This window comes from Ursus americanus, chromosome 9 (genome assembly GCF_024610735.1).
Source record: "Ursus americanus isolate L20-20 chromosome 9, mUrsAme1.1.p, whole genome shotgun sequence".
Lineage (NCBI taxonomy): Eukaryota > Metazoa > Chordata > Mammalia > Carnivora > Ursidae > Ursus > Ursus americanus.
The window spans coordinates 3,415,199-3,442,068 of record NC_142135.1 but is presented as its reverse complement, the minus strand read 5'-3'; the positions used below and the strand labels follow the sequence as shown (position 1 = coordinate 3,442,068).

At 47.0% G+C, this 26,870-nt stretch overlaps 1 protein-coding gene across 10 annotated transcripts in view; it reads right to left on the bottom strand.

Moving 5' to 3' along the window:
• The window catches only part of TRAPPC9 (trafficking protein particle complex subunit 9), a 596,424-nt gene that overhangs the window by 529,004 nt on the left and 40,550 nt on the right, over positions 1–26,870 (bottom strand). For 4 of the 10 annotated variants that reach the window (XM_087864581.1, XM_087864580.1, XM_087864585.1 and 1 more), the window contains exons 2-6: positions 24,874–25,466; positions 22,396–22,426; positions 16,774–16,919; positions 14,101–14,229; positions 5,967–5,993 (exon numbers count right to left, since the gene is read on the bottom strand). In XM_087864581.1, the coding sequence (XP_087720707.1) occupies positions 5,967–5,993; positions 14,101–14,229; positions 16,774–16,919; positions 22,396–22,426; positions 24,874–25,456 (916 nt within the window). In that variant the 5' untranslated portion in view covers positions 25,457–25,466. Of the gene's footprint in view, positions 1–5,966; positions 5,994–14,100; positions 14,230–16,773; positions 16,920–22,395; positions 22,427–24,872; positions 25,467–26,870 lie in introns of all 10 variants that reach the window. The other 6 variants (XM_087864582.1, XM_087864586.1, XM_087864584.1 and 3 more) reach the window with 4 other exon arrangements.

The following is a 26,870-nucleotide window of genomic DNA, read 5'->3' as shown; positions in this document are numbered from 1 at the left end:
AAAATAAGAACAGGAGACTTCAACAAGTGGAACTAGCAGCCATCTAGAGCATCCACCCAATGAGAGCAGAATACATATTCTTCTCAAGCATACATGGAACCTAAATCATAAAACATATCTCAAAAATTTAAATGAACTAAAATCACACAAAGTATGATCTCTAACTGCAACAGAATTATATTAGAAATCCACAACAGATGGAAATTTGGGGAATTTACAAATATTTGCAAATTAAATAGCACACACCTAAATAGCCAATGTGTCAAAGAAGAAATCACAAGGGAGATTAGAAAATAATTTGAGCCAAATGAAAACAAAAGCACAATATACCAAAAATGGGATGCAGCAAAAACAGTGCTTAGAAGGAAATTTATAGCTACAAATACCTACTTTTTAAAAAAAAGATCTCAAGTAAACTAAGAAACTAGAAAAATAACAGCAAACTAAAATCAAAGAAAGAAAATAATAAAGGTTATTATCTTTATTATCAAAAATAAATGAAATAGATAATTTTAAAAACAAAGAAAAACCTACAAAACTAAAAGTTGGTTCCTTAAAAAAGATCAATAAAATTGACAAAATATCCAAAAAAAAGGACAGAGCAGTCACATTACTAAAATCAGGGCTGATTTTTCTACAATGAACATGACTTTTACAATAAAGAAATATAAGGTATTTTTTAAAACATGCCCACCCACTCATTTAAAAAAATGCCTTAATTACGAAGAAGTAAACAAATACCTAGTGAAAAATAGTTACCAACAAACAAGAGTACACTTAAGTTATCATAAATTGAAAACTTAAAAGTACAAACACATGAAGTTTCTAGGGAGATTTATACAACATATTAAAACAAACTGATTTTCAAAAATCCTAATTGAATAATGAAAACTCAAGAAATGGAAGGAAATCATATTTGATAGCCAACTTCAAATATATGGAGAGGAAAAGCCTAGAAATCACAATTCCTATAACTCTGACACTAACTCAGTATAATGAGAGGAAAAGCTTTACCTAGGAAACAGTGAAATTCTGAGCCTAAGACAGGTTAAACTCAGCACAAACTGCACTAGACAAAGTGATGATTTTTAAAATAGAATTCTAAAGTTAGAACACTGCTGAAAAGCTACAAAATGTCCCCAAAAACAGATAGAAATAGAGGAAGTCTATCCCCATGTCGCATACAAATGCAAGCTTATTTTTGTTTACTCACAGCACTAATTACTTTAACCGAAGCAGAATATTTTAATTAAGATAAGTAATCAATATTACACTTCTCTTGCCAAATCTAGCTAATGAATTTACTCTGCTATGTAACCATAAAATGTCTAGATCTAAAATTAGTGAAAATAGCTTTGTATGGTCTGCGGAACTCATCTCAAAGTTCCAAGGTTTTAAAATAGAGCTGAGAAGTATTTCTATATTATCTTTTCCCTTGTGAAACAAACAACAGATACTGTTGTCAAAACTCCGTTACTACAGATGATGATTCATGATCGCCGTGTTCTAACTAATCTGCTGGACAAAGGCACTATCTAGACACTATGCCCAAACAAAACGGATATAAGGAAGACAATGACCCTATTCTGGGAGACTTACAATCTATTTCAAAACTGGGGTTTTTATTTCATTTCTTAGCAACATGAAATGAACCAAATGCTTTCTTTGAATGTACCATAGTCATGACTCTAATTTTAGTGTGATGAACAGAAAAGCCTTAAGCATGACTTTCTTAGGTCAATTAGTAACAATCATTACTGGAAGATGAGTAATGCAGAAATTCATTGATAGCAATGCTTTCACCTACATTAGACCTAAATAAACCTACACTGAGCTCCGCATGCTAAATAAAGAGATAAGGTCACAATGAGGAAAAAAAAAAAACATAGTAAGAAATCAGATAGGCAAAGAGTTTTTAATAAATGATTCCTATAGAAAGGAACAGAGTATGGTCGTTATGAGGACAGATGCTGCTGACAAACTCATGTGTCTGAATTCCCACATCACCACGTACTAGCTGTGACCTTGAGCAAATCAGTGAACGTTTCTGCATCTCAATTTCCTCGTCTATAAACTAGGGATACCAACATCTCCTATTCCTAAAATTTTTGTAAGGATTAAGTTGCTTTATATGGAAAGTTTATATACACCTTGTATCTTAGATAGGACACCAAAAGCACAAGCAACAAAGAAAACACAGATAAACTGGACTTCAACAAAATTTGAAACACCTCTACTTCAAAGGTCACCAACAAGAAAGTGAAAAAGCAACACACAGAATAAGAGGAAATTTTTTAAGATCATATATCAGATAAGGGAGCTATATCCAGAATATACAAAAATCTGTTACAACTCAGTAACAAAAAGACAACTCAAGTAAAAAATGGCTTGTAAAGGATCTGAATAGACATTCTTCCCAAGAAAATATATAAATGGCCAATAAGCACAATGAAAAGATATTCAGCATCATTAGCTATGAGGGAAAGGCAAAAACACAACTACAATGAGATACCACTTCACACTCACTAGAATGACTCTGCTCAAAAGGATGATAACAGGTGTTGGCGACGATGTAGAGAAACCGGAAGTCTAATACAGCACCAGTGAGAATATAAAATGGTACAACCACTTTGGAAAGCAATCTGACAGTTCCTCAAAAAGTTAAACAGTAAGTTACCATATGACCCAGCAATTCCACTTACTAGGTCTATCCATAAGAGAACTGAAAACATACGTCCACACAAAAACTTGTATGTTGAATGTTCATAGTACATTACTGATGATAGCCAAAAAGTGGAAACAACCCAAATGCCCATCAACTGATGAATGGGTAAACAAAAAGTGGTCTATTCAACAGAATAATATTACCAGCAGTAAAAAGAAGTATTAATTCATGCTACAACACGGATGAACCTTGAAAACATTATGTGAAGTGAAAACAGTCACAAAAGACCACATTGTTGTATGATTCCATTTACATGAAATGTCTGGAACAGGCAAATCCACAGAGACAGATGAGTGACTACCTGGGACTGAGTGGGGAATGACTGCTAAGGGGCATGGGACTTCCTCCTGGGGTGATAAAATGCCCTAAGATCGACTGTGGTGATGTATGCACAACTCTGGGAACATAGTAAAAACCACAGAATTGTGTACGTTAAAGGGGTAGATTGTATTAAAGCTGTTTAAGAAAAAAAAAAAGGCACCTTAGAACAGTGCCTTCACACAGTAAGCACAAATTGCTTATTTTTATTATAGACAGAAGAAAATCCCCTCAACATGAAAATGGGAAATCTGAATTAACTGAAATTGGCCAAAAAATCATTTCACTTGAAACAGCTGCTGAATGGACAGGACATATTCAGAAGTGACAAGAAATAAAACAGTTTGACATCACGAAGCATTCTGTTTCAAATGCAGATGAAGGGCTCAGAAGCCTAGCTGCTAGAAATGACTAGAAGAGAAGCTTGGTTCTTAAAACAAACTTCGGAGCAAGCACCCAAAGACTGTCAAACTCTTTCCCCTCTGGCCCTCAAAATAGCTGTAGGAAAAGCGGACAGGAAAAAAAAATTCTGAAACAGGTCGTTTTGAATAGTATATCCATTTAAATTTCAAAAATAAAATGGAAGTGATGCAATTCTGTCATAACTTCAGGCGGATGGATTTTCTAGGGAGCCAAACAATTTTATAAACCTGACGAGAACGTTCACTGTTCAGATTTAAAGACTAAGGAGAATCATAACACATTGCTCCCAGGAGTTCTGAAGTGATTCCCTACCAACCCATTTGCCAGGGCTTAAACAGCAGAAAAGACACTGTTGCAGAGGAAATTTTTTCCAACACCCTTCAAACGTTCTTCTGGCTAGTCTAAGAATTAAATTGACATGAGACATATTAACCAAAAATCAAATTTAATTTCATACATTTGGGAACCCCATATACATGAGAGGTACAAAGACAGATAAAATGAAGGATCTATGCCATCCTGAGCTAAGGAATGGGATAGGCCTGGCATTTTAAAAGGGAGGAGCAAATTCACAGGGCAAGAGGAAAAGCACGTGTTTGCCATGCCATACAGATGGGTCATTCAGATAAAATTTATCTCCAGTAATAACTCTTATTCTGGGAAAGATACCAGATTGAGATCTTCTAGGTAGCTAAGGGAGGGACAAAAGTTTCTCTTGATCCCAGAGTTTCAATTGCCTTCAGCTCAAAAGAGTCCAGATGCCAAAGAGGCACTGTTTGGGGAGACTTGCTCTGAGCTCCCTCAAGACTAAGGCCTGAAAGTAAGTGAGGAAGAGGCTGTGGTCAGCCCTGGCACCAAAGGCCCCATGAGCAGAGGCCAGAAGGCACAAGTGGCAGGAAATGGAAGGTAGGGAGAGAGCAGAACTTCAAGAGTCTACTTGTTCTCCCTGGGGAACAAAGATCAAGTCCATGTTTCTCTAATTTGAGACAGCTGCAGAAGATGCCCTCAGACACCCAATGTTAGTTTCCGGGTTCTTTCCTGCCAGCTTCAACTTCTACAGCAGAACCCCCACACATTCCCAGATAACAAAGTCTGCAGACCACCCTTCTACCCCCAGTACTCTAAACTCAGTTTCATCTCCATTCAACCTCACTTTGAAAAGTTTCAGAAATGAAAAAGATGTATTCTTTTTTTTATCTAAATAAATGACTGGTTTTCTGATGGCTCAAAGCTACTTCTACTTGTTGTAAACATCTAATTCTCCTGCAAGCAGTAGACGACACACTAAAATTCAGTACTTTCCATCAGGCATAACTAGCCAGATTGGGCCCAGCAACTTCCCCTGGCCAAATACCAATGCATCCAACACTGATTTAATTGTTCATCTCTTTCAGCTGGGGGGAGGGGGGTGTCATTTAGTTCTTCAGCCCATCCCCGAATTATTTTCTCATCACCAACTCAGGTCTCCTGAAAACAAAACAAAGCCATCTGTTGTCCTTTCTCTATACCTTCCATAAACCCTAACAGGGAACTAGCACCACTGTATGTCAATTATATCTCAATAAACTAAGGGGGGAGAATTGTTAAAATTTAAAAAAGAAAGAAAGAAAAGAAAAGAAAAGAAAAGAAAGAGAGAGAGAGAGAGAGAGAGAGAGAGAGAGAGAGAGAAAGGAAGGAAGGAAGGAAGGAAGGAAGAAAGAAAGAAAGAAAGAAAGAAAGAAAGAAAGAAAGAAAGAAAGAAAAAGAAAGAAGCTATCATGAAACATCAGTCTAGTGGAAGGATTCAACACAGATGATAAAACAAAAATCTGCAAACCTGAAGCAATTTCATTTCAGAATGGAGATACACAATGAGATTAACGTAAATGCACTGGTCACAAAGCATTTATTAACATGACTATTGGATTTCTATTCTTCAAAAGAAGAAAGTTTTTCATTTCTTTTTATTTACATTTTGTCATTGACTCTAATTAACCCAGAAAATAATAGAGCCCATTATGAAATAATTAAGCACTGCAATAAAAAGAGATTTTGCTATATTAATCACAGAAATTAAGAAAGGAAAACCCACCTCTGTAAAATACACAAAATTACTTTCTTGGTTAAGAACACATATACAAAATGCAATCAAGAACTGAAATTATTCATGTTGAAAGGGCACAAACCACAAAATCAGAGCAAAGTCATTACTATGAGTAAATTCAAAATTAACTGAACAAGCATGCTCAATGCATTCAAAGAATTTTAAATCATTGCAAATCATTCACTTAACCATGCTGGAGGAAGAAGTTCCCTCTCTGACAGACAACATAAATCAACAGGGTGCCCCATCAAACAAGGACCAAACAATAATCAGGTTTTTAACAGTTCTGATTTAAAGTTACTTAAATCAGAATGTTCCAAAGATCACAATCCAGAAATTTTAAACATCCACTCACAACACCATGAAACAAGCACTTAAAAAATGAACCAAAAGAAACTAAGCACATAGATCATGTACCTGGATCAATGAGAACTTCTTGTGCCCCTGGAAGAAAGAACAGATTATGGTCTTTTATTTGGAAAACAAAACTACTTTTAAAGACAACTACTAATCACAGTTCATGATTCACATCGCCTTGTAAAATCTGAGGCACTTCTGTCTGATCAGGAGAGCAATCCTGAGTAAGAGTATGTCACAAGTTCAGTGCCTTTTTGCTTTAGAAGGAAAGAAGAACAGCTGCCATTACTCAAACCCTGCACAAGCTGTGGAGGGCCTCTTGCCTCCTGCCCTCCCACCCTCCAAGCGCATGCTCCCCCAATCTTCTTAATCAAGCACGAGAATTTCTTATCCCACAGATAAACCAAATGACAAAGGAATAATAATTTGTTTGTGCAAATATATGCCTACAGCTTGGAATGGAGGGCAAGTTATTACAATGAACTTAGCACCATCGGCCTGAAATCTCACACTCACGCTCACACTCACGCACACACGCACTGAATTACCGGATGCTTCACAAGCTAAGGATTTCCAACTTTTAGAAGGTACAATACAAAATAGTTAGCTTCATTACTATAAAGAAGCTTTGAAAGCCTCGATCATCTCCTAAACTACCCAAGTATCAATGAGATCCAATTAGCCTTCTCCGTAGAATGTGATTTCCCATGATGGCAAAACACACCCTAAGAAGTACTGGTTCCAAAGCTGTGTTTATCATTAGCTACGATCATTTTTAAACATGTTAGCAAGATTCAAAAAGGTATGTCCCAATGATACGTGTTCTTATTGAAATATCATAGCTATTCAATTGTTTACATAGAGAATAGGTCCCACAATCCTATTTAAGACCTATTTTGTGTATTGCAATGTCTATATTTAAATGCAGACCAAAAAAAAATCACTATAATCTAGAAGCCATGATTATAATAAACAAACAGGTGCTTTCTACTGAATACCAACTACACACCAAGCAGAATGCTTGACAGCCACTGTGTGTGATTCTCAGAGCAGCCCTGCAAGGTAGACAGGCACGATTCAGCGCGAGCAGCTGCCGAGGAGACCGGAGGTCAGAGGAGCCAGGGATGCCCCACCATCACACTGCCCCTACCGCCACACCCCAGGACAGAGCAGAAAGATCAGCCCCAAGGAGGACTTGCAGCTGCATGGACCCTTGGGGAATTGGGAGTTTCCAGATAACCCTAGAAACTTTTTGTTCACTGGAAAACCTGGTCAAGTATATTACACTGTGCCATATCCGTGACATAGGGAATGTGATTGGAACTTCTGCCTCGGAGTCATTTTCACCGTCATCAGTTATTTGACCTCTCGGCACATCGAGTGATGAATTGGGCCCCATACTAAGTGCACTCCGACTGCAGAGCTTTTAAAGTCCTCTTGCTCAATGTGTAAAAATCTTTGTCTTGTGTCTCACACAGGCAGCCGACTATCACTTCTCCCTGGTGTGGACGGACGGCCTGAAACAACCCTCTTCTGCCTTTTAAATTCCCTTCATCTAATCTAATAGGAGTCGGTAAGCCACATGGCCCAGATAGTTTTTTCAAACAGCAAAGGAAAAGCTCAGCTGCAAAAAAAATGGACAGCTTTTTACCAAATGGACTTTAACATCTAATTGGACTTCCTGGAAGCCTTTTAGTAGCTCACTTCTAGGCACTTAATAGTTTTCTGATTAGGAAGAGGAGCATGTGTACTTTGCTGTCTGCGATCTGGCCTACTCAGAAGGGCTCTCATCCTATGGGGGTGGGGGGCGGGGCAACAGCGGGTGCTGTCTGAAGAAATCACACAATGAGAGAAAGGGTGTCCTCCAGCCTGGTCTCCATAGAGAGAAGTACCTTGACGTGCTCAGAAATTTGATTATCAGCATCATCAGGCTCCAATGGACTGATTTCACATTAACCAAACTCCTAAGAGACTAACGTAAGAAGAGATTGCACTTACTGATGTCATAAAAGACATAATTATCAATCAGACCAAGATATCACAGTTCAACAATCAGCACTTCCCGCCTCAACAGCCCAGTCACGGGCAGGAGGTTATGTGGTGAGTACCGACGGAAGCCGAACAGGAAGGGGTTTTCCTAGATTGACTGGGACTCCATTTCTGTGACAGGGACAGAGCTGCGGCCTAGATGAGCAATGAAGGCCGATCATGGTGACTCTCATGGTCAACACCCTTGTAACTCTCCCTCTGCCACTCTCCCCAGGCTGGCCGAGCCCAGACTTCCGGATAGATGCCCATGCAGCTCCACAGACAGGCCGACACCCCCAAACACCTGAAGCCGATCTCTGGGAGCCAAGCCACACCGCCACGGCTTAGACCCCTGCTCTGACGCTGGCTAGCTCTGTGAGCCTGGTCGGGTTGCTTACCCCGTCTGTGCCTCAATTTCCACATCCGTACAATGGGGACAATAATCAAGACTACCCCGCTGGGTTGCTGTGAGGATGAAGGGATTACATTGGTTTACGTAAAGCGCTAAGAACTGTGTGTAGCACATTTTAAGTGCTCAACAAATGGTAACTGTTAAGGCGATTTCACAAACCTCCCTTCTAAATCACCTTTTGTACTTCCTCGTTCTCCCATTTACAAGTTCTTGGGCAACACCCTCCTGCTCCACCCCACAACTTGTGGCAAGTGAGAGGAAGGGGCCCCTTCCTCCCCACTCCTCTGATTTTCATCTGGTTTCCATGAGGAGGGCTCTCCCCACAACACTCCTGGACTGCGTGCCCCTGCTCGTCCTCCTCACTCAAACGGCCTGACTTCCAACTTCAGGATGTTTCGGAGGTGAGCTGCCCATGTGAAACCCTCTTCTTCCCCTGGGTGCTGGCCCAGCTCAGGGTGTTTGGCTTCCTGTGCCCTGAGGACAGGGGCAGATCCTCTGAAGGGAAGGCCTGCTGCGGCCCGGAGCCCCCTCGGACGGGCGAGTCTGTCCAGTTTCCTGCGTCCCTAAAGTGCATAGAGAATGGGGCTTTATCAGTAATAAAGGTGCCATTTGTCTCTACCTGCCTCCTCTTCCATCTCGTCTCCCAGTTGGCTGGTGGAGAAAATCAGAGTGCAATGATTGGGCCCCCCTTAAGTCCCAACAGATGCTAATTAACACAAAGTCCTGTGACTTCAGATAGGTGCAAGGTGACCCCATAATGGCCCTGTCTCTGGTGCTGCTGCGGAAGTATGAGTACAGGAACCGCTGACCTTCCTCCAATAGTTCACTCATTTCTTAATTGCATCTTTCTTCCTAAAACCATCATTTCTTATTTTAAACCCTTAGCAATCCCCAAAAACTATAAAATGATGGCTTCGTGCAGAATAACAGCTGAAGTTCACGAGCTCTTTTATGAGATAACCACTGTGCTAAACACTTAACATAATTTCTCTCTGATCCTCACAATTCTCCAAAGCAGACATTAGCATCCTTGTTTCTCAGATGAGGAAAAAACTCGGAAGGTACAGACTCAGGTTCACAGTGCCAAGTGGCGGCGAGCGCACCCCTACCCAATCAAAACACGAGGCTTGATGAGAGACTGTGGACTCTGAGAAACAGACTGAGGGCTTCAGAGGGGAGGGGGTGGGGGGTTGGGATAGACCGGTGATGGGTAGTAAGGAGGGCACGTATTGCATGGTGCACTGGGTGTTATACGCAACTAATGAATCATCGAGCCTTACATCAGAAACCGGGGATGTACTGTATGGTGACTAACATAATATAATAAAAAAATATTATTATAATTATAAAAAAAAAAAAAAACCACGAGGCTTGGTCGCTGCAACCAAATCACCCCCACTGATGAACACTCGGGGAACTCAGAGTTCTGCAGCTTTGAGGCACTCCAGAGACTGTTTCTGCCTCTTCTATGAAAGCACCACAGACTGGGCTCTAGTATTGGAAGAAAAGTCCAGTTCACGATTGTTCACACAGCACACCTGAAACATTCACACTGAGATGACAGAATAAAAATAAGATACAACTGGAACACCCAGACATAATGGACACTGCACGATTCTGAAGCATTAAACAAAAAATCAAATTAAAAGAACACTGGTTAAGTCTTTCACAACAGGAAAATTAAGACTTTTCAAAGGTGCAACAGCGCCACCTATGGCCACGGAAAGGCTTTCCAAGTTCCTGGAAAAGGTGCGACAAAAATCACCTGCATGCTAAGAAAAGACCAGGGAGATTTTTAAAAATAGGGTGCTCAGAGACCTCACTAAAAGCTGAGCCAGCACATATGAAATTCTGCTGCAGGAAAGGGAACGGTATCCATCACTTAGTCTGGAACCCTAAACAAGACATGGCTCACGGAAACTAACCTTACCAGGAAGGGGCCTGGGCGTCAGGTCCAGCCCCTTCCTTCTCAGGGAGACCGAGAGCCAGGGAGTCCGTCCTTGCAGCACTCAGTAGCAAAGCGTACTCCTCGTCCTCGCATCTCACGCTAACCAAAACCCAGCAGAGCTAACCCTGTGTGCATAAAAGTCACTTCTGTGTTTTTCCATCAGTAGGTAGTCTAAGTGTTTTGCAAAATACTTCCCAAAAAGCTGGTAACTATAAATCATACAACTGTGTTGAAACACAAAAACGTTTATTTACATAGTAAAACAGCATGAGTTCCCCCCTTTTATTCCCTCTATTTAAAAAAAATCAACGTTTTTTTAACCTATTAGGAGTACGAAAAAAAATCAAAATTTTCTTCACTCACAAAAGAGATAAGCTTATTCCCTGAAAACAGCTCAATATCAATTTTTCTAAACATATTGGCTATGGTCAAATTCCTAGTGCTTTAAAGGTTTTAGTGGATAATTACATGGCAATATGAATTCTGAGTTGTAAAAACATACATTCTGTACAAAAAATCATCAAGCTCTCCAGCTTAAGGCAATTCAGCTGTTCCCCCATCTTACTAGAACGACACCAATTTCAGCAAAACTTCAGACTGCACTAAAAAATGTCACTGTATCCTCATCACTTTAAATCATACTTGTACTATGATTTGCATATACTATTGAACATGCATCAGAAGCAAACCACCCTCTTCAGTATTCAAAGTCGTGCTTCTAAATCATCTGTGCTATTTTTGACAGCAAATGTTTACTGAGCACCTCCTAGGTGCTTTGTATACAAGGTAGCTAATTCTCACAGTCACACAAATTAAGTAACATTATTCAAATTCCACAGGTGAGGAAATATACGTGGGCCATAAAAAGCAAGGCTGACAAGCCCCAAGTCCCATAAAACCTACGTAGTCATCATCAGAAAGAAAAGAGCCTAGACTGTTACTTTCTCTCAACATTCACTAACTTAATCTTTTCTTCCGTACTCATGACTACATAAAACCAATTCAGTCTGTATAACTTTTTCTCCCAACAAGCATCAGCAGAGAAAAACAAGCACTAAGTCATTCGTAGTGGCTGGATTTTCAAAGCCCACTTCTCTTTTGCACTGTCATCATTTTTTAAATGTTTTATTTTTAGTGCTTATGGAGTTAAAATATTAACTTTTTACGTTGTTGGCTGAGACTAAAGCAACTGTGAAGTGTCCAGTCTCAATCTCTGCCCCTCTGTCTCATAGTCTCACAGACATCTCTTCTTTTAAGGCCGCGTCAGGCGGAGACCACTGAAGTCTGGCACCGATGTTTGGGAAACCAGTCAGTGGGGGGCTGGTTAGCCGAGCAGCAGGGCACGTGCCACGCACTCAAACCAGCCTGGGCCCGGCCCGGAGTCAGCCCCCACCGGCTGCACGACAGGGGGCCAGGGACGTATCTCTTTCAGCCTCGATCCCTCAACTGCACAGAGGGGACACGGATACATGCCCTCCCACGCCTGCCAGGAGGTAGGACGCAAGGAGAGCACTGAGCACAGCCCCTGGCCAGGTAGGTACAGAATAATTAATTCATAGCTATTTTGATAATGATGATGATGATGGTGACAATTAATAAACTAAGACAGACCAAAGAGTAGAAGTAACTGCAAAGAAGAAACATCTAGAAGTCAATAAGCATTTCTTTTCAGATTGCAGAATGTCCTGGTGATTTTTTTAATAAGCCAAGTTTTGTCCATTTATTACAGAGTTAGAGGTTCATATGCAAGTCTCCAAGAAAAAAAAGAATTTGTGGCCTCTAACTTTCGGATACTAAGAAAGTTTAAAAAATAAATAATACAAAAGGAGAATTAAAGCAAAAGAGGAGGGGATGACAGAATTCTATTGAAACTACGATAACTCAACATGAGGACGTCTGCTGGAAAACCATACAGCCTGGGTCCGAGCTGTCGAGAGTCTTCTAACCACACTCAGGAATTCATCTCACCAAGGCTTAAAACGACCTAACGCTCCACACTAACACTCTGGCTGATGTGGCCGCTAACAGTTATCCAGGGCTGCGAAGGGCGAGTCCAGGTGGTCTCCGTGTGCATCTCACACACCTTCACAAGAACCCTACGGGAGAAGCACTGTCACTACCTTCCCCGTCTTACAGATAGAGAAACTGAGGCACCAAGAGATGAAACACTTCAGGTCACATTAACAGTAAATGACATCTGCATTTCTGCTGCTGAGAAAGGAACTCAAGGGAGACTGTTGGGTAATCAGCTTGTCTGGTCTTCACCCCAGAGGGCAGATGCCATACACTCCTGTCGTAAGACAAGGGGGCCACAGACAATCCGGAAGTCACCGTGCAAGATAAAACAACACACGAGGCGGAACGCGGTGACGGACCTGGACCCCTCTCTGCGTGAGGGGCAGTAAAGCGGGACTGGTGTGCTCTGTCTGCCTTCGCCTGGACTTCACTGCACCGTGTTCCCACCGGCTGTCTCCAAAAGCGGGAGAGCCTGAGCTTTTTACACTCTACAAAGCTAAATAGAGACATTTCTCTACTGCAGACAAAGCAGTTTTTCAAAAAAAAGTTTAAACCTTTTCTTTGCCTACATTAAGCAAAGGGGGAAAATGAAACATTTCTCTAAAAAGTGTCTAGAGTCTCACTAATCCCATCAGTAGGACAGTCTCGACAGGTTTAGGACTCTTCAAATCACAGGGGAAACAACCACCTCCAACAAAAGGCCCCCCCAGAGAAAGCAGGGGAGCTGGTCTTCTCAGGAGCAAGTAAGGCCGGGTGGGGGAAGAAGGCGGAGCCCCAACAGCAGGGCCAGCAGGACCTGAGCCGGGAGGAGGCCTGGCGCCTGCACAGCCCGAGCCAGTCATGGGAGCACAGGACAGGGAGACAGGCCCAGCCTCACACTCCACTCCCTTCTCCGCCTGCTTCCCCTTGCCCTGACGTAAGTGGGGGGCCACGGAAATCAGGAGGAGAGCTGCACTGAGGAAGGATAAAATACCTTCCAGATCCATGACAGACCCACCCGAGCAGTCCTACAAAAGGTGGACCCGGTTCCAGCTGTGCAGCCGCAGTAAACCACTCCTCAAGGCCGTGTGCACTCTCTGTCGGTCGCGGGAGAAGGTATAATTCCAGAAACCACGCATTCAGGCCACGTCCCTATCCAATACACATTAACTACTCTGGGCTTTCTCTTCGAGGGAAAAGGTGTCTAAACATCTCATCAATCAAAACACACCTAACAATTGTGCGTAAAGCCTTGGCCTCTGTGTTCTTTGCTCTTATCTTCATGACTGAGGCCACAAGTCATTCATTAAGGGTCAGAAGGGTCAAGTTCACTCGAAAAGCACTTTGGGTCTGCCCGTCCAGAGAAGATGTTTCACTGTTCATTGGTGCTGACAAACATAAGCAACTCAAACCTAACTTTTTAAGAGAAGTTCATCAAACCAGAAAATAAGAAACAGCCCAGGCCCTGAATTAGCTGTTAAAGTCAACATCTGGGGCTAGCTTCCCTAAATACACGAAAAAAGAGAAAGAGACCCAGACACAGGACTCTGAGGTCAGTCTACCAAGAGATTTTATTCAAGTGTTCCAGAAATCAACCAATCACGCAACCCATTAGTAGTAAGATTCCATAAGATCAATATTCAATAAAATCAGAAGAAAATGCCTCATGTAAAATTTCTGACTCAACAGATTTTATATTTCACCTGAACATTACTCAGGTGTAACCCAGAAGGAAATGTAATAAATTAAATACCCCCCGCCTCCTTGCTTACAGACCGTGAGTCCAGGCGGAAGGAAAGTGCAGAGCTTACCTGGTCGGTGTCTGTTGGCTGCTTCAGCAGGAAGTGAGCTACCCTGGAACCTCCGAGCTCCAGTCTTACCCCCAGTTCCACCAGGATAGTGATAGATGACAGAAGCTGAACATAACCCTTCAAGTGCGGCTGGGTGTGGAAAAAAAAGCACAATCAGTAGGGTTAGTGACCCATATGAGCTCAAACTGCAGTGGCTGAGAATGATTTGAACTGTTCAATTATGTGGAAATGCCCATTTTTTCCCCAAAACAAAGATCAAACCTACAGATCACTGGTTTGGTTACAAACGGGACATGCCACCCATCACCTTTTCCGGGCACAGACCCAAGCTGGCAACACCGACACTCTGAGGAGACACAGGCCTCCCCGAGAGGCTGAGTACACACGTGACATGGGCCAGCCTCCTCGTCCTTCTAACCAACAGTTCAGCGCACACCACGCAGCAGGCTCCGGGTCAGGTTGTGATGCTGTGGAGCTGGGCAGCCCAAAATGTCCTGGGCTGAAAACACTCGAAAACAAGACCCGCAGGGCAAGACCGCAGCGCCTCGTCCCATCACACGCCCTCAGCGCATCTCCCCCGGAGCAAACACCTGTAAGCCCGTCTCCTCCTCAAAGGCAGCCACGTTTTGTTCGTCTATGTGGGCACTCACAGCCTAAGAATCTCAAGCCGAGCCACGGACCTGACACGTCGGGCCACAGTGTTCACCCGTTTCTGCAGCGTTCCTCAAACGTGGTGGTCTGAGCGCCCCGAACACTGTGAAAGATCACTGAGGATCACAAAGGGCTTTTGTTTGTGCCGGGAACATCTGTAGATATTTACCCTATTTGAAAGTAAAGCTAAAGAAAGATTTAAATATGCTTTCATGCCTTTTAAAATCACAGGAAGCCCCTTATGTGTCACATTCGTAGGAACACTATTTCCCAGAACAAAGATCTATGCTGCCAGAGCAGCACAGTCTTACACTCTCACAAATGTCTTTAATGTCTGGCTTGGTCCGCGGGAGCTGGATTCGCCCGTCTGCTTCTGCCTCCAGTCCGCCGGGGCCCGCGGCAGAGTGCGCCACAGGCCACGAGCAGCTGCCGGAGGGAGCGGCCCACAGCACAGCCCCGGCCTCAGGAGGCCCGCGACCCAGCTTACCGCTCTGTGGGCCCCCGGGAGTGGGGTCCTTCTCCCTGGGCACGTGCCTGCTGCAGGGGCCCCGATGTTACGGATATAGCCCACCAATCAATCTTAGCCTCTTTAAGAAACCGAATTCTGAAACTGAAGTCCATTTTAAGAATTTCTTGTATGTAATGTGTTCTACGGCACATTGCTAAACTTCTATTGAAGAACTGACTTCATTACTTCATTCCGACTTGTATTCATAAGCAGCTGACAGGCTCTCCGACTCCCCTGTCCAGGAAAGAAGCCTATTTCACTCCTCACTCACACAACGTTTAACAAGCACTTACAGGACACGTACAATAAGGTGGATTATGGACGCACAAAAACCGTGCCTCCCACTCCACCCCCACGAGATGGTCCCCGAGGGGAAAACGCACGTAAACACACAATTCCAGCACAGAAGCCTAGCTCCTTAACAGGCAGGGCTCCGTTCAGGACACTGCAGGCACCCACGGCCTGGAGGGGTGAGAGAAGGCTCTTCTTTGGCGTAGGTTTTTAATCCGTTTTTAGTGTTTTAAATTGAAAGGTAACTCACATAGCATTACCACTCACCCACGGAGCAGTGTCCAATTCACAGGTGTGCAACCATCACCACCACCTAATTTCAGAATGTTTTCATCACCCCAGAAGGAAGTCCCACAGCCACCAGCACTCACACGCCCCTCCGCACAGCCCGTGGCAACCGGTCATCATCACTCCCCTGACGTTTCGGGACATTCTGGATAAGAGGCGGCCCTTTGTGTCCAGCTCCTCGGACTTAACGTGGTGTTATCAAGGCTCGCCCACACTGGGGGGCTCCGGACTTCCTTCAGCTCCATGTCTTTCATTTACTCGACCACAGGGCACATAGAACGGGGTATTCGCGTCGGGAGTGCAACACACTGATTCGGCTGTTCCGTACATTACTCAGTGCTCTCCACGACAGGTGGAGTCATCGGTCACCACACAAGGGTATTACGCTATTCCTGACTACACTCCCTGTGCTGTCACCTTCCACATCTTCACATCTTTTTTTCTTTTTTCTTTTTTAATGCCCATCACCCAGTCACCCCATTCCTCCAACCCCCACCTCCCTTTTTTTTTAACGTCCAACATTTTCACATCGTAATAACATTCCACTGAATGGATATACCGTATGTGGTTGATCCATTCATCACTAATATACAGACGAGGTTTTGAAGAATGAGAGTGAGACGTGACTAAGGAGGGGAATGACATTCTAAGCAGAGAGCAAGATGTGCTCAAAAACAAACCAAAAAAAGCCCGGAGGAACAAGGAACGGCAGCACATCGTCAAGGAAGTGCACGCAGGTGCCAGCAGGACCTCATTCTGGCCCCGGGGGTGGGGACTAGGCAGTAGACAAGGTGGGACAGTTACCTCAGATGATCCCCCACAACAACCAGACAGCCGACTGCTTCTCTTCCCACACCCTTCATTTTTAGAAGCATTTTTCTATGTTTTCCCTTATTTCAAATGACATATCTGATATCTGCATGAGATGATCTTACCTCCAAGCCACAAGAAGTCATTCACTGAGCGGAGAAGTTCCACGGACATGTGGTAATGTACCAAGGAGTCCTGCAGCATCCCGGCCTGGAGGCATAAATCCCCCACATGCTTGCGCATGCGCCCTTGGCACCGCTTCTTGTAATGTCTACAAAATACGATGCACGGACACGTGTCATTGCTAGCGCACAGGTTCTGCCCCCAAAGCACACTGGCGAAGCACTACTGGACTCTCTCACTACAAATAACTGCTAAGAAGGCAACTTGAGGCTCTATAATTGAAAGGCGGCAACCATCATGGCCAGTGTGGGAGCTGGAATGGTCCTGACTCCACAAACACCTGCCAAGTTATTTTCTAGAGGTAACAAGGACATGTGACTTCCTCTGTGCATTTCACCTAGACAATCCTATGGTAGGACCTTCCTTCACAAATTTTTCTATCATAACATCAGCACAAGAAAGTTGATGTTTCAGCTTTTTTAAAAAAATCAATTATTTTCCACTTTCTTCACTTCAAACCTATTATTATTTTATAAAGAGAGCTATGCTGCATGTCAAAGGCCAGCCACTTGGCTTTGCACACAAGACCTTCATCTCCGCTCCTTCAGAGCCGGCTCCAGTAATACCTTGAGGGGGTGGGGCCTGGGGCATCACCAACAGCTCCTTAAATATTGGCAAGGACATGCTGTTAAATAATGCAAAGGCTTCTATCTACTCAGAAACCAAAACAACTATATCAAAATCTTCCTTTCCCATTTCTAAATATTTCTATTCTTTTAAATATTAAATTTCTTAAAATATAAGCTTTTTTCCAAGAAAAATAGCAGCTGTATTAAATTTTCTCTCACTGAGAAAGCAATCACATCAAGAATAAAACCCCCATGGAAATCCAAAACATGTGAAGTTTCTAGCTAAATGAATGTTATTGACAAAACCCAATACAAAGTTAAATCTTTCCAGATCTAACTCTGACGAGCTCCACAAATGCTCTGGCTGCCCTGGAATTCGGTGTCTCTGTTCCCAGCACTGGCTGAACTAAGATCCTCACATGAGGCAGGGGAGAGAGAGAAGAGGAAACGCCAGTCTCCTGCCCAGCCCTGAGGCAGTGTGAGGATGGCCCCCACTAACAAGCCCTCCCCGTAAGAAAACACCACACCTGCACAACCCTGCCCTCCCCCACTGGGTACCTCCACTCCACAGGGCCCCTGCTACACTCACACACATACCCCTGGGCGGGGGGGGGGGGGGGGGGGAGGTGTCCCCACACTGTAAATCTGATTAGGTCACTCCCCTGCTTCAAACCCCTCAAGGTTCCCCAGCACAGTTCTAGCCCCCCTCCCGCTGCCCCTGCCTCCCCTCCTCCCACTGCCCTGCACTCTACAGCCTCACCTTACTGCTTACGAGGGTCCCCAGTGACCTCCTGCCTAACTGCTTCACACTCTCCTTAGGGCTCATTTCGACTGTCAGTTTCTCAAGAAAGCCTTCCCTGCCTCCTGCCTCTGCACTTTGGGTTAGATGCCCCTGCTGCATTCCTAGAACATTCTATGCTGAATCGACGTCCACATTTGTAAGCTCCAAAAAGGCAAATATATTTTGCTTACTATTGTGCATCCATCCCTCTCCCCTGGACCCTCAAAAACACGTTTGTTATGAATAAACAACTGGATGGGTCTCAAAGGGACTGAGCCGCTCCTGCCCATCCCAACCCCTGCTTTCTGCAGAATAAACCCACAAACACCTCTCCGGGAGGCCCCTCCCCACTGACACCCTTCACTGCCTCCCTCTGTTGTCAGGTTTTTTTTAATATTTGATTTATTTATTTGTCAGAGAGGGGGAGCAACAGCACAAGTAGGGGGAGCTGCAGGCAGAGGGAGAAGCAGGCTCCCCACTGAGCAGGGAGCCTGATGCGGGACTTGATCCCAGGACCCTGGCATCATGACCCGAGCCGAAGGCAGACGCTTAACCAAATGAGCCACCCAGGAGCCCCCCTCTGTTGTCAGTTTTAATAAAAAGCAAGTTCCTCCAAAGCCCTGCAGGACAGGTCCTCTCCAGGGTCCTCCCCAGCAGGAGCAGCCTCCCCCCAAAGCCTGGAACATGGACCACACTGCACGGGGCACTCTCCTCATGCCCCCCACCCCAAGCCTCCAGGCCCCTGCCCAGGCTGCTCCTGCCACCAGAGCCACCCTCCTGGGCCCTTCCCCTGGCCCACTCTCATTCTGTCTTCAGAGCTCAACCCAGAGCCCTCTGTGTCCTGGAACCCCCCTCACAATGTGCCTTAGCTCTCGGCGGGGCTGCTCCCCAAACACGACTGCACTGATACTATCTGGGTTTCTGTCCATCCCCTCTACTAAGACCATGGCCTCTCGGGGCGCCTGGGTGGCTCAGTTGTTAAGCGTCTGCCTTCAGCTCAGGGCGTGATCCTGGGGTCCTGGGATCGAGCCCCGCATGGGGCTCCCTGCTCCGCTGGGAGCCTGCTTCTTCCTCTCCCACTCACCCTGCTTCTGTTCCCTCTCTCGCTGTCTCTCTGTCAAATGAATAAATAAAATCTTAAAACAAAAAAAAAAAAGACCATGGCCTCTCTGAGAGCATTTGGGAAAAGGAGAAAGAGATGAGAAGAGGGAAGGGAGGAACAAACAGCAAAACACAGCCCAAGTCCCAAATCCAAGGATTCTCGCATGCATGTCACAAGCCACTGGACTTGACAGGGAAAGAAGTTCCACTTCACCATCGTGAATATATCTTACTCTGCCGGCAACATAAGGCACCATGCAGGGACTCTGTGTCTTGCCCTGACGTACAACAGGAGAGAAGGACGTCAACTGAACAGAAGCTCAGGGAACGCGCGCCTGTGCACACGGGAGACAGGAGGCCTACAGCCTGCTCACACAGCTGCACTTCGGGGTTCCTCCCCCAAAGCTGGACAGCGCCTGGTCACTTCCCTGGTGTGCTCTCCGTTCCAACCGGGAGCAGACCTCAGCATCCACACGCACACTTCCCTCCAGTGACAGAACTGTCGACCTTCAGCAGGCGGCCAGGTCGACAATACTGACACACGTAGGTAGCACAGCTCATGGGTACCTTACCCCGCCCCCCGCCCCCTCTCCCCTGAACCTGGCATTATTCCCCCGTGACACCCCGTCTTACTGCTCTCTGGTCCCACCAAGTGCCTCACGCTTGGAAGGATCAGAAAAGAACTGCTTCCTCCAAAGTAACTACCCCTGTACTCAAGACGGTTTTTTCAAGTCTTATTTGGGGGAAAGACTATTCCAGAACTATCCCACAATCCTTCCACATGTCAGCTCCTGCTCCCAATCCCCCGTCACCTCTCCCAGCAGAGCCGAGGGGCCTGCTGTTCCACAGGACGGACAGAGCAAGAGGCTGGGACTCCCTGCTCCTCAGGCCTCTGCGCCCTCCCTCAAGGGCCAGAGGGGCTCTATCCCCCACCCCAGGTGACCCTGGCTCCGGAGGAGGCTCACCTCCACCCTCCTGCTGCAGGAGCCGTCTTCCCAGGACACAGATCCCACACACCATTCCCTTCGGGTTCCTTTAGTAGCTGCCCTGCCCGCCAGCTCTTTTAAGATAAATGGCGGCAGCTCCTAAAACCCCAGCCTCCTTAGAATGACACACAAAACCTCCATGGGACTGGGCTTTCCTCCAACCCACTGGTCACAGCTCCAGCCCCTCCTCCCGCCCCAGTCTACACCTCGCTAGAGGAGCTCACCCCACATATGTGGTTCTAGATACAAGCCACATACTGACAACTCCCGGCCTGTCTCTCCAGTCCACTCCTTCCCTGCGCTCCAGCCTCATAAATCCATTTGCCTCTTGGAAACTGTCACTTGAATGTCAAATAGGCATCTAAAAAACATGTCCAACATTTACTCTGGAATTCGACCCCCAGCACAAACCTCCCAGTCGTCCCCACCAGAGAGCCCCAGCACATGCCCAGCTGTTCAAGTCAAAACCCTGAGTTTCTTACTTGATTTCCTCTTTTCCTCAGCCCTGCCCCCACACCATAATCAGGTACAAGTCCTGACATTTCTGTCCCTATGCATTCCTTCACTTTGCTCCACAGGACCCAGCGCAGGACACTGCAGGCTCACAGCAAGCGTGTGCTGAGTCACGGCCCTCTAAAGAGCGGGAGGTCTCTCCTGGCAATGGACACTTAGGGAGGGCACACTGAGTCTCACACGGGAGAGGCCAAGAGGACGGCCCAGAAAAAGGGGCTCATGGTTCTCCTGTCATCTGAACTTTGAGGGTCCGAGGTCTAGAAGAGCTCCCGTTAAGAGACATACCTGCCAGAGGTGAGCAGGTGGGAAGGGAGGAGCCCAGGCAAAGCTATTCTCACACAGTCCCCCGGGGCCTGGGGAGCAACAACAAAGGCCCTGTGGTCCAGGTCTCAGCCCGGCCATCACAGCATCCCTGCCCAGCATTTTCTCAGGTGGGAAGTTTCAATTTCTCCTACTTGCTACACTTATTTCTGCTTTGTTCTCCCACCCTAGAATGTGAGGAAATCTTACAGAAGGTCCAGCCTGCCTCACTTGAGACAAAGGAAATGAAGGAAGAAAGTGTTCACATGGGGAGCAGCAGTAAAGAAGAAACAAGGCCTCCTGGCCAGCACAGTGGTGGGGGCCAGACCTGTTCCCACAGGTGAGCTGGGCCAGGGAAAAACACAAGGAGCTAGGTTAGCCAAAGGTTCTCCCTCTAGGCCTGACCTTGGTTACATGTTGGCGTTTCACGGCTGCAAACTAATGACGTGCCTGTCAGTGACAGACACGAGCCTCAACAAAGAGAGAAAGAGCTATCTCCCACCCATACAGGGTCAAAAGGAAAGGCTGGTGCAGCTAGGGGCCCACACATCCGGCTCTGCATGCCTCCTGGCTAAAGCAGAAAGCAAGCTATGGTCAACTACAGAGGTCCTTGTGTCCACAAGATCCAAATGGACTAGCTCTTTAGAAGGCCATGTCTTCCTCATACCTAGAAAAGTCGCCCTCGTCAAGGCAGCAAAAGACAGATGATAGAACAGCTTCTGCCCTTTTATGAAGGATGGCCGCTAGGGTGAAATAAAGAAACAGCATGCTCCAGGTGAAAGCGAAAGGCCTCTGGTGACTGCGTCCTCCGACAGCGTCCCTCTGTGGCCAGCACGCTCCTGAGCCAGGCACCCCGCACCGGCCGCCGCCGGGCTACAAGCTCTGTCATGCACATCACACAGCAACAGCCATGAAACATGGGCCTACTATGCTCATTCCAAAGCCAGAACCAAGCAAGGCACTGCAGTCTTGGACTTTCTGGGTTAAAACACCCCGTGAAAAATCCCTGTGCAGCCGCCGAAATCAATGAGCATCTCACATCCTCCAAACAGAAAAGATTAATAAGGGCTCATTTGCCACCAAATACTAAGACCAAACAAGTTCCCCAAAGCAAATATTTTAACAGATATTAAACACCAATGGGTTACGTGCTTAAAAAAGCAAAATATTTTCTAAATTAGAAAATGAAAAGATGACCAGGGTAATGGACGGATCTGGGAAGCAGTAAGTGTTTGGTTTCAAGCGGTGAAGGCAGCCAGAAGGCAGCACACAGGGAAATCTAGCTACTTTCAATGCGGTATCTTCACAGCCTACCTTTTCAGACCCAACAACATACTCACAGGGCGGTATGATAGAAAAAAAAAGGAAAAGGAAAGAAAAGAGGAACAAGCAAAAATTAGAAACACACAAGAACAAAAATAACTTTGACAGCTACAACACTGCATGTCCAAGAATCTCCCGTGGGCTTTCGAGGCCCGGGCAAACGTTCCAGGGAATATACGCCCGCACCTCGTGTTACAGGGAGGTGAGGGGCCTGCAGCGGCCAAATCTGCCACGGGGCCTAAGGACGGGGTCAGCGTGCCACCCAAACCTCAGCCTTCACCTAGATGTTTCCTTGTGAGCTGTGAACTACGGTCTCATTTCAAGCTGGACACTCCTACCAAGAGCTGCAGGACAGAGCTAGGCTCTGTTTCTGCTCCAAATTGTTTTTTAAAAATGACAGCGCTGTCGACCAGTGAAAGCAACAATGGACCAGCGGGGATGACGGGAGAGCGTATCTGATCTGAGGTCACCGGTGTCACTATGTCACCCAAGTTCAAAAGCTGGCTGTCTACAGCACACGGAGGACAGAACGGTCCCACCAGGAGGGCAGTGTGATCTACTGCTGCATTTCCGGAGCCTAGGGCCATGCCGGACACATGGAGGCTCTCAAGAAACACTTGCTAACGTTACTGCCCGGTCCAGCCGGCACACTGTCCCAAGACAGTCTTGTTACTCCCGCCAAATTGTGAGCATGGATTTCAAGCAGCAGAAACAGGCCGGCATTCTCCGGTGGGTCTGCAACCTCAAACCCAAGAAGTCGATGACTACAAAAATGTCACCGGTGCCTCGTGTAGCGAAGGGGTAAGAGCGGGGTCCCCGGCTGCCTCCAAGGCTTCAGCCGTGCACCCACTGGTCTGTGCGGCGGGGACCAGCCGGTCCCTGCCCAGGTCACGGGTTGCGGTGGCTCGGGAGTGCGGGGGCTGTACACGGTGCACCCCGTGTGGTAAAAGAATGTCACCCGGTGGCCACCCCGCTCTGGACCAGCTCTGGAGAGAGCCTGGTGCGCCGCACAGCGCTGCCCCTCGCGGCGGCCTGGGCTCCTCCGCCTCACCACCCCAGCTCCATGGTGGAAAAGGGGAGCACTGGTGTGTTGACCTTAGGGCCACTGCGAGGACTGAGTACAGATCATAGGCGCAACGTGCCCTTTCCTCAGGCGCACACACACACACGTCTGGTGAGGAAATGAAAACCAGCGCAGACCCTGCAAAGCATCACAGCAGGTGGGACTTGGGCCGCTCCGTGCTTCCCACTTGCAGGGCTGGCCCGGGCCTGTTTTTCTCAGCTCTTACCAACAGCAAGTCAGTGTTTGACCTCAGGTGAACTCCAGATACACGCTGAGCACCTGCTCTGCAGCGGGCACTCTGCCAGCATGACCCGAGGTCACTCAGTCCTCTCCTGCAAGACCCTCGTCCACACTCTACAGGAGGGGAAGGAGGGACTGGTGCCAGGCCACGAAGCCCCACACTCTCCCTCACTGCAGGGGACCTCCTCCAGGCAAAGCATCACCACCTGAACCTCGTGTCGTCTGTGCCTGGACACCACAGTGGTCACGATACAGGGAGACAGTGCAGGGGACAGGGCGGGGAAGCAAAGGGCCCAGGAGGGTAATCTGCAGATCTGGTGCAAAGCTCAGCTGCTGACCTTTCCTGCTCTGTTCGACCCCCCGTAACACAGAGACTATAAACACACTGCCGTGTGCAGAAGGAGCTCTTTGGGAAGTCCCTGGTAGCACCTCTGACACCTGACGCTCGCCTTGCCTGGCTGTAAGCGAGGGATCGGACACCGTAGCTATCGGTGGGAAGAAGGGCCTAACCGTGCACAGTGCCCAGCCCGGGAGGCAGGAGCTCCACTATGCGCTCAGCTCAGCTAGCTCCTAGTTTGCTGCCTCTCCAGGTCCAGCACCTCACCTACAAATCGAAGGGATGAGACTGAATAAAAGCTTCCGACTGCGCACTAGGGCAGCGCTGTCCAACAGGAATAAAATGTAAGCCACATACATAAAGTCTTCTAGCTGCCACATTTTAAAAAGTAACAACTAAAACTGATTTTAATATTTTATTTGACCTAATATATGTAAAATATTATCAGTTTGACATGTAAAAAAGATTAACAGGTATTTTCTTTCTTTTTTCCATACTAGGTCTCAATATCTGATGTGTGTTTTACTTACAGCACATCTCAGCTCAGAGAGGCCAGCTCTCTGGTGGGCAAGAGCCACAGGTGGCCACCATCCTGGACAGCAGCTCAGGGCGTCCCCAAGGAGGGCCGGCTGAAACAGGCGAGTAAGTACACACACTAACCCTAAAAGGATTCCCCTTAACCAAAGGCTGTCCTGTTTCTGGAGGTCTGAAAACCATGGACTGCACCTGTCTATCCCTTGGGGCATCAAATTCTACCACTTGCTTCTCCCTTCGTGATGTCAGGAAGCAAGCCAAGCACAAAGCCTCTGGGCCTCCAGGTATACTTACCTACTGTCTGTGTCCAGTCCTACGAAGTCCTTCTTCTCAAACGGGACACAGAGAAGGGGGATCTTATCCCCAGACTTGTCAGTGGCCCTGTCCAGACGCTTGGACTCAAGCACGATGAACAGCGACTCGACGAAGTCCTCAATCCTCTTCTCCACCGTCTGGCAGTCCTCATAGTTGGGGTAGAAGGCCACGTCGGTGCGCGGCTGCTCGGCGATCTCTCCCTGCAGCCCAAAGACAAAGAGCCGGGAGTCGTACAGCGTGGAGCCGTAGATCTCCTTCTGCACGTGGAACTTCTCGAAAGTCTGTGGCCAGTCCTTGGCGGAGAAGCAGTCCGTGATGGTGATAAGGCCCACGACTTTGCGATGGGTCTGGAAGTCGCCCCACTCGTTGTTCTCGGGCGGGTAGTGGTGCCTGTAGCGGATATAGAGCACCCGCTGGGAGTCCCGCACGCTGATCTGGCTCACGGAGGAGATCCTCTTGTAGATCTTGAAGAAGTTCTCTTCGGAGACGATGCCCACAGGCTGCACCACCACCAGGAGAGTCTGGTGGTCCTCAGCACACTGCATGTAGTCAGGGACACTCATCTTGAAGACTCTGCCAAAGAGAAAAAGGGGACTTTGAGGTGCACACGGTTGGGAAGGCTGTTGGCCTGCGTTGGGATGCGGTGGTTCTGACGTGAGCCACCTGGGGAGCAGGGTGAGCCCCTCGCAGAGCCATGGGCTACTGTCTGTCCCTGGAGTTCTGCACCTGGTTACCACAGCTCTTCCCGAAACACCACGGCTCCTGGACGAGGCCCTGAGCTCCTGCAGAAAAGGGGCTGTCTCTTGTTTTCTATTTCTAACACCCAGCCCGGTACTGACGGAGAGTCAGGGCCTAAAAGCAGTCCCTGAACGAACACACCGCTCCCTCATCCGCTCAGCGGGATACAGCGAGAACCACAGTGGAATCAGAAGGTCTGGATTTGGCCTCCAGTCTACGTGGGACATAAATGGTTTATATGTAGATTATCTCAGTTAAACCTTTCTGTGACACCACCTCAACTCTGCTGATGAAGAATCTGAGGCAGGGAGAGGTTTATCACGGTCAAGATCAGAGAGGCGCCATCAGAGGAAGTGTTCAAGCCACGCGCTCTGGCTCTGACGGACGATGCCACACTGCTCCCCGCCCAGCACCCATCCTCCCAACAGTGTCTTCTGCACCCTCTTGGAAAGAACCAAACCCACATCAATGCTCCACAGAGAGGTACAGCAGCCCCTGGCAGACTTCTCAAACCCTCAAGAGTTGGGGCTAAAGGCAGAGATTTAAGGTTCTGTGTTTCTCAAAAGGAGCCACAGCTTTAAAAACAACTGCAAAACACTTATCTGGTCCAGGCCTTCACTGTGCAGAGACAGGAAGGGGGCCAGTGCGGCTGGGGGAAGGCCTCGTGGACAAGGACTGCATGCAGCAGCAGTAGCAAACCCTGGGCCCTGCTGGCGGATGAAGCACCCACGAGGCCCCGGAGAACTAGTGCAGGAAGACAAGACAGGGGACAAGCAGACAGGCCCTCCCTCCACAATACCCTGCAATGGGGTTTCATCAAGTTATTCAGTATGTTTGCACCCAGAATGAAGGTGGGCTATATCACAGTGCCACAGGTTACAGAAGTCGGGAACTTTGAGTCATAATGGAAATTCCAACCTGTCTTACGGCTCTTCCGTTCTAGCATGCGCTCGGTGGGCACTCTGGGCCGGGCAGGACATGGGCCACGAGTGCTCCCACATACAGATCTTTATTAACATGTGCACACATCACACGCAGGCCCACCGAAGAACAGCCATGTACAGATAAGACTGAATTAATGAAATGTAAAGCAGCCGAGCAGCACACATTATTAGCAAAAAGGATGCTGCTATCTCCTTAGCAACAGGTGGCAGAGAACCGACCACAGCCGCCGAGAGCATCGAGGTGATTCTCTCTCTGGCTGTCCTTCTACGGACCGGACGGTAAGTGAGCCACATA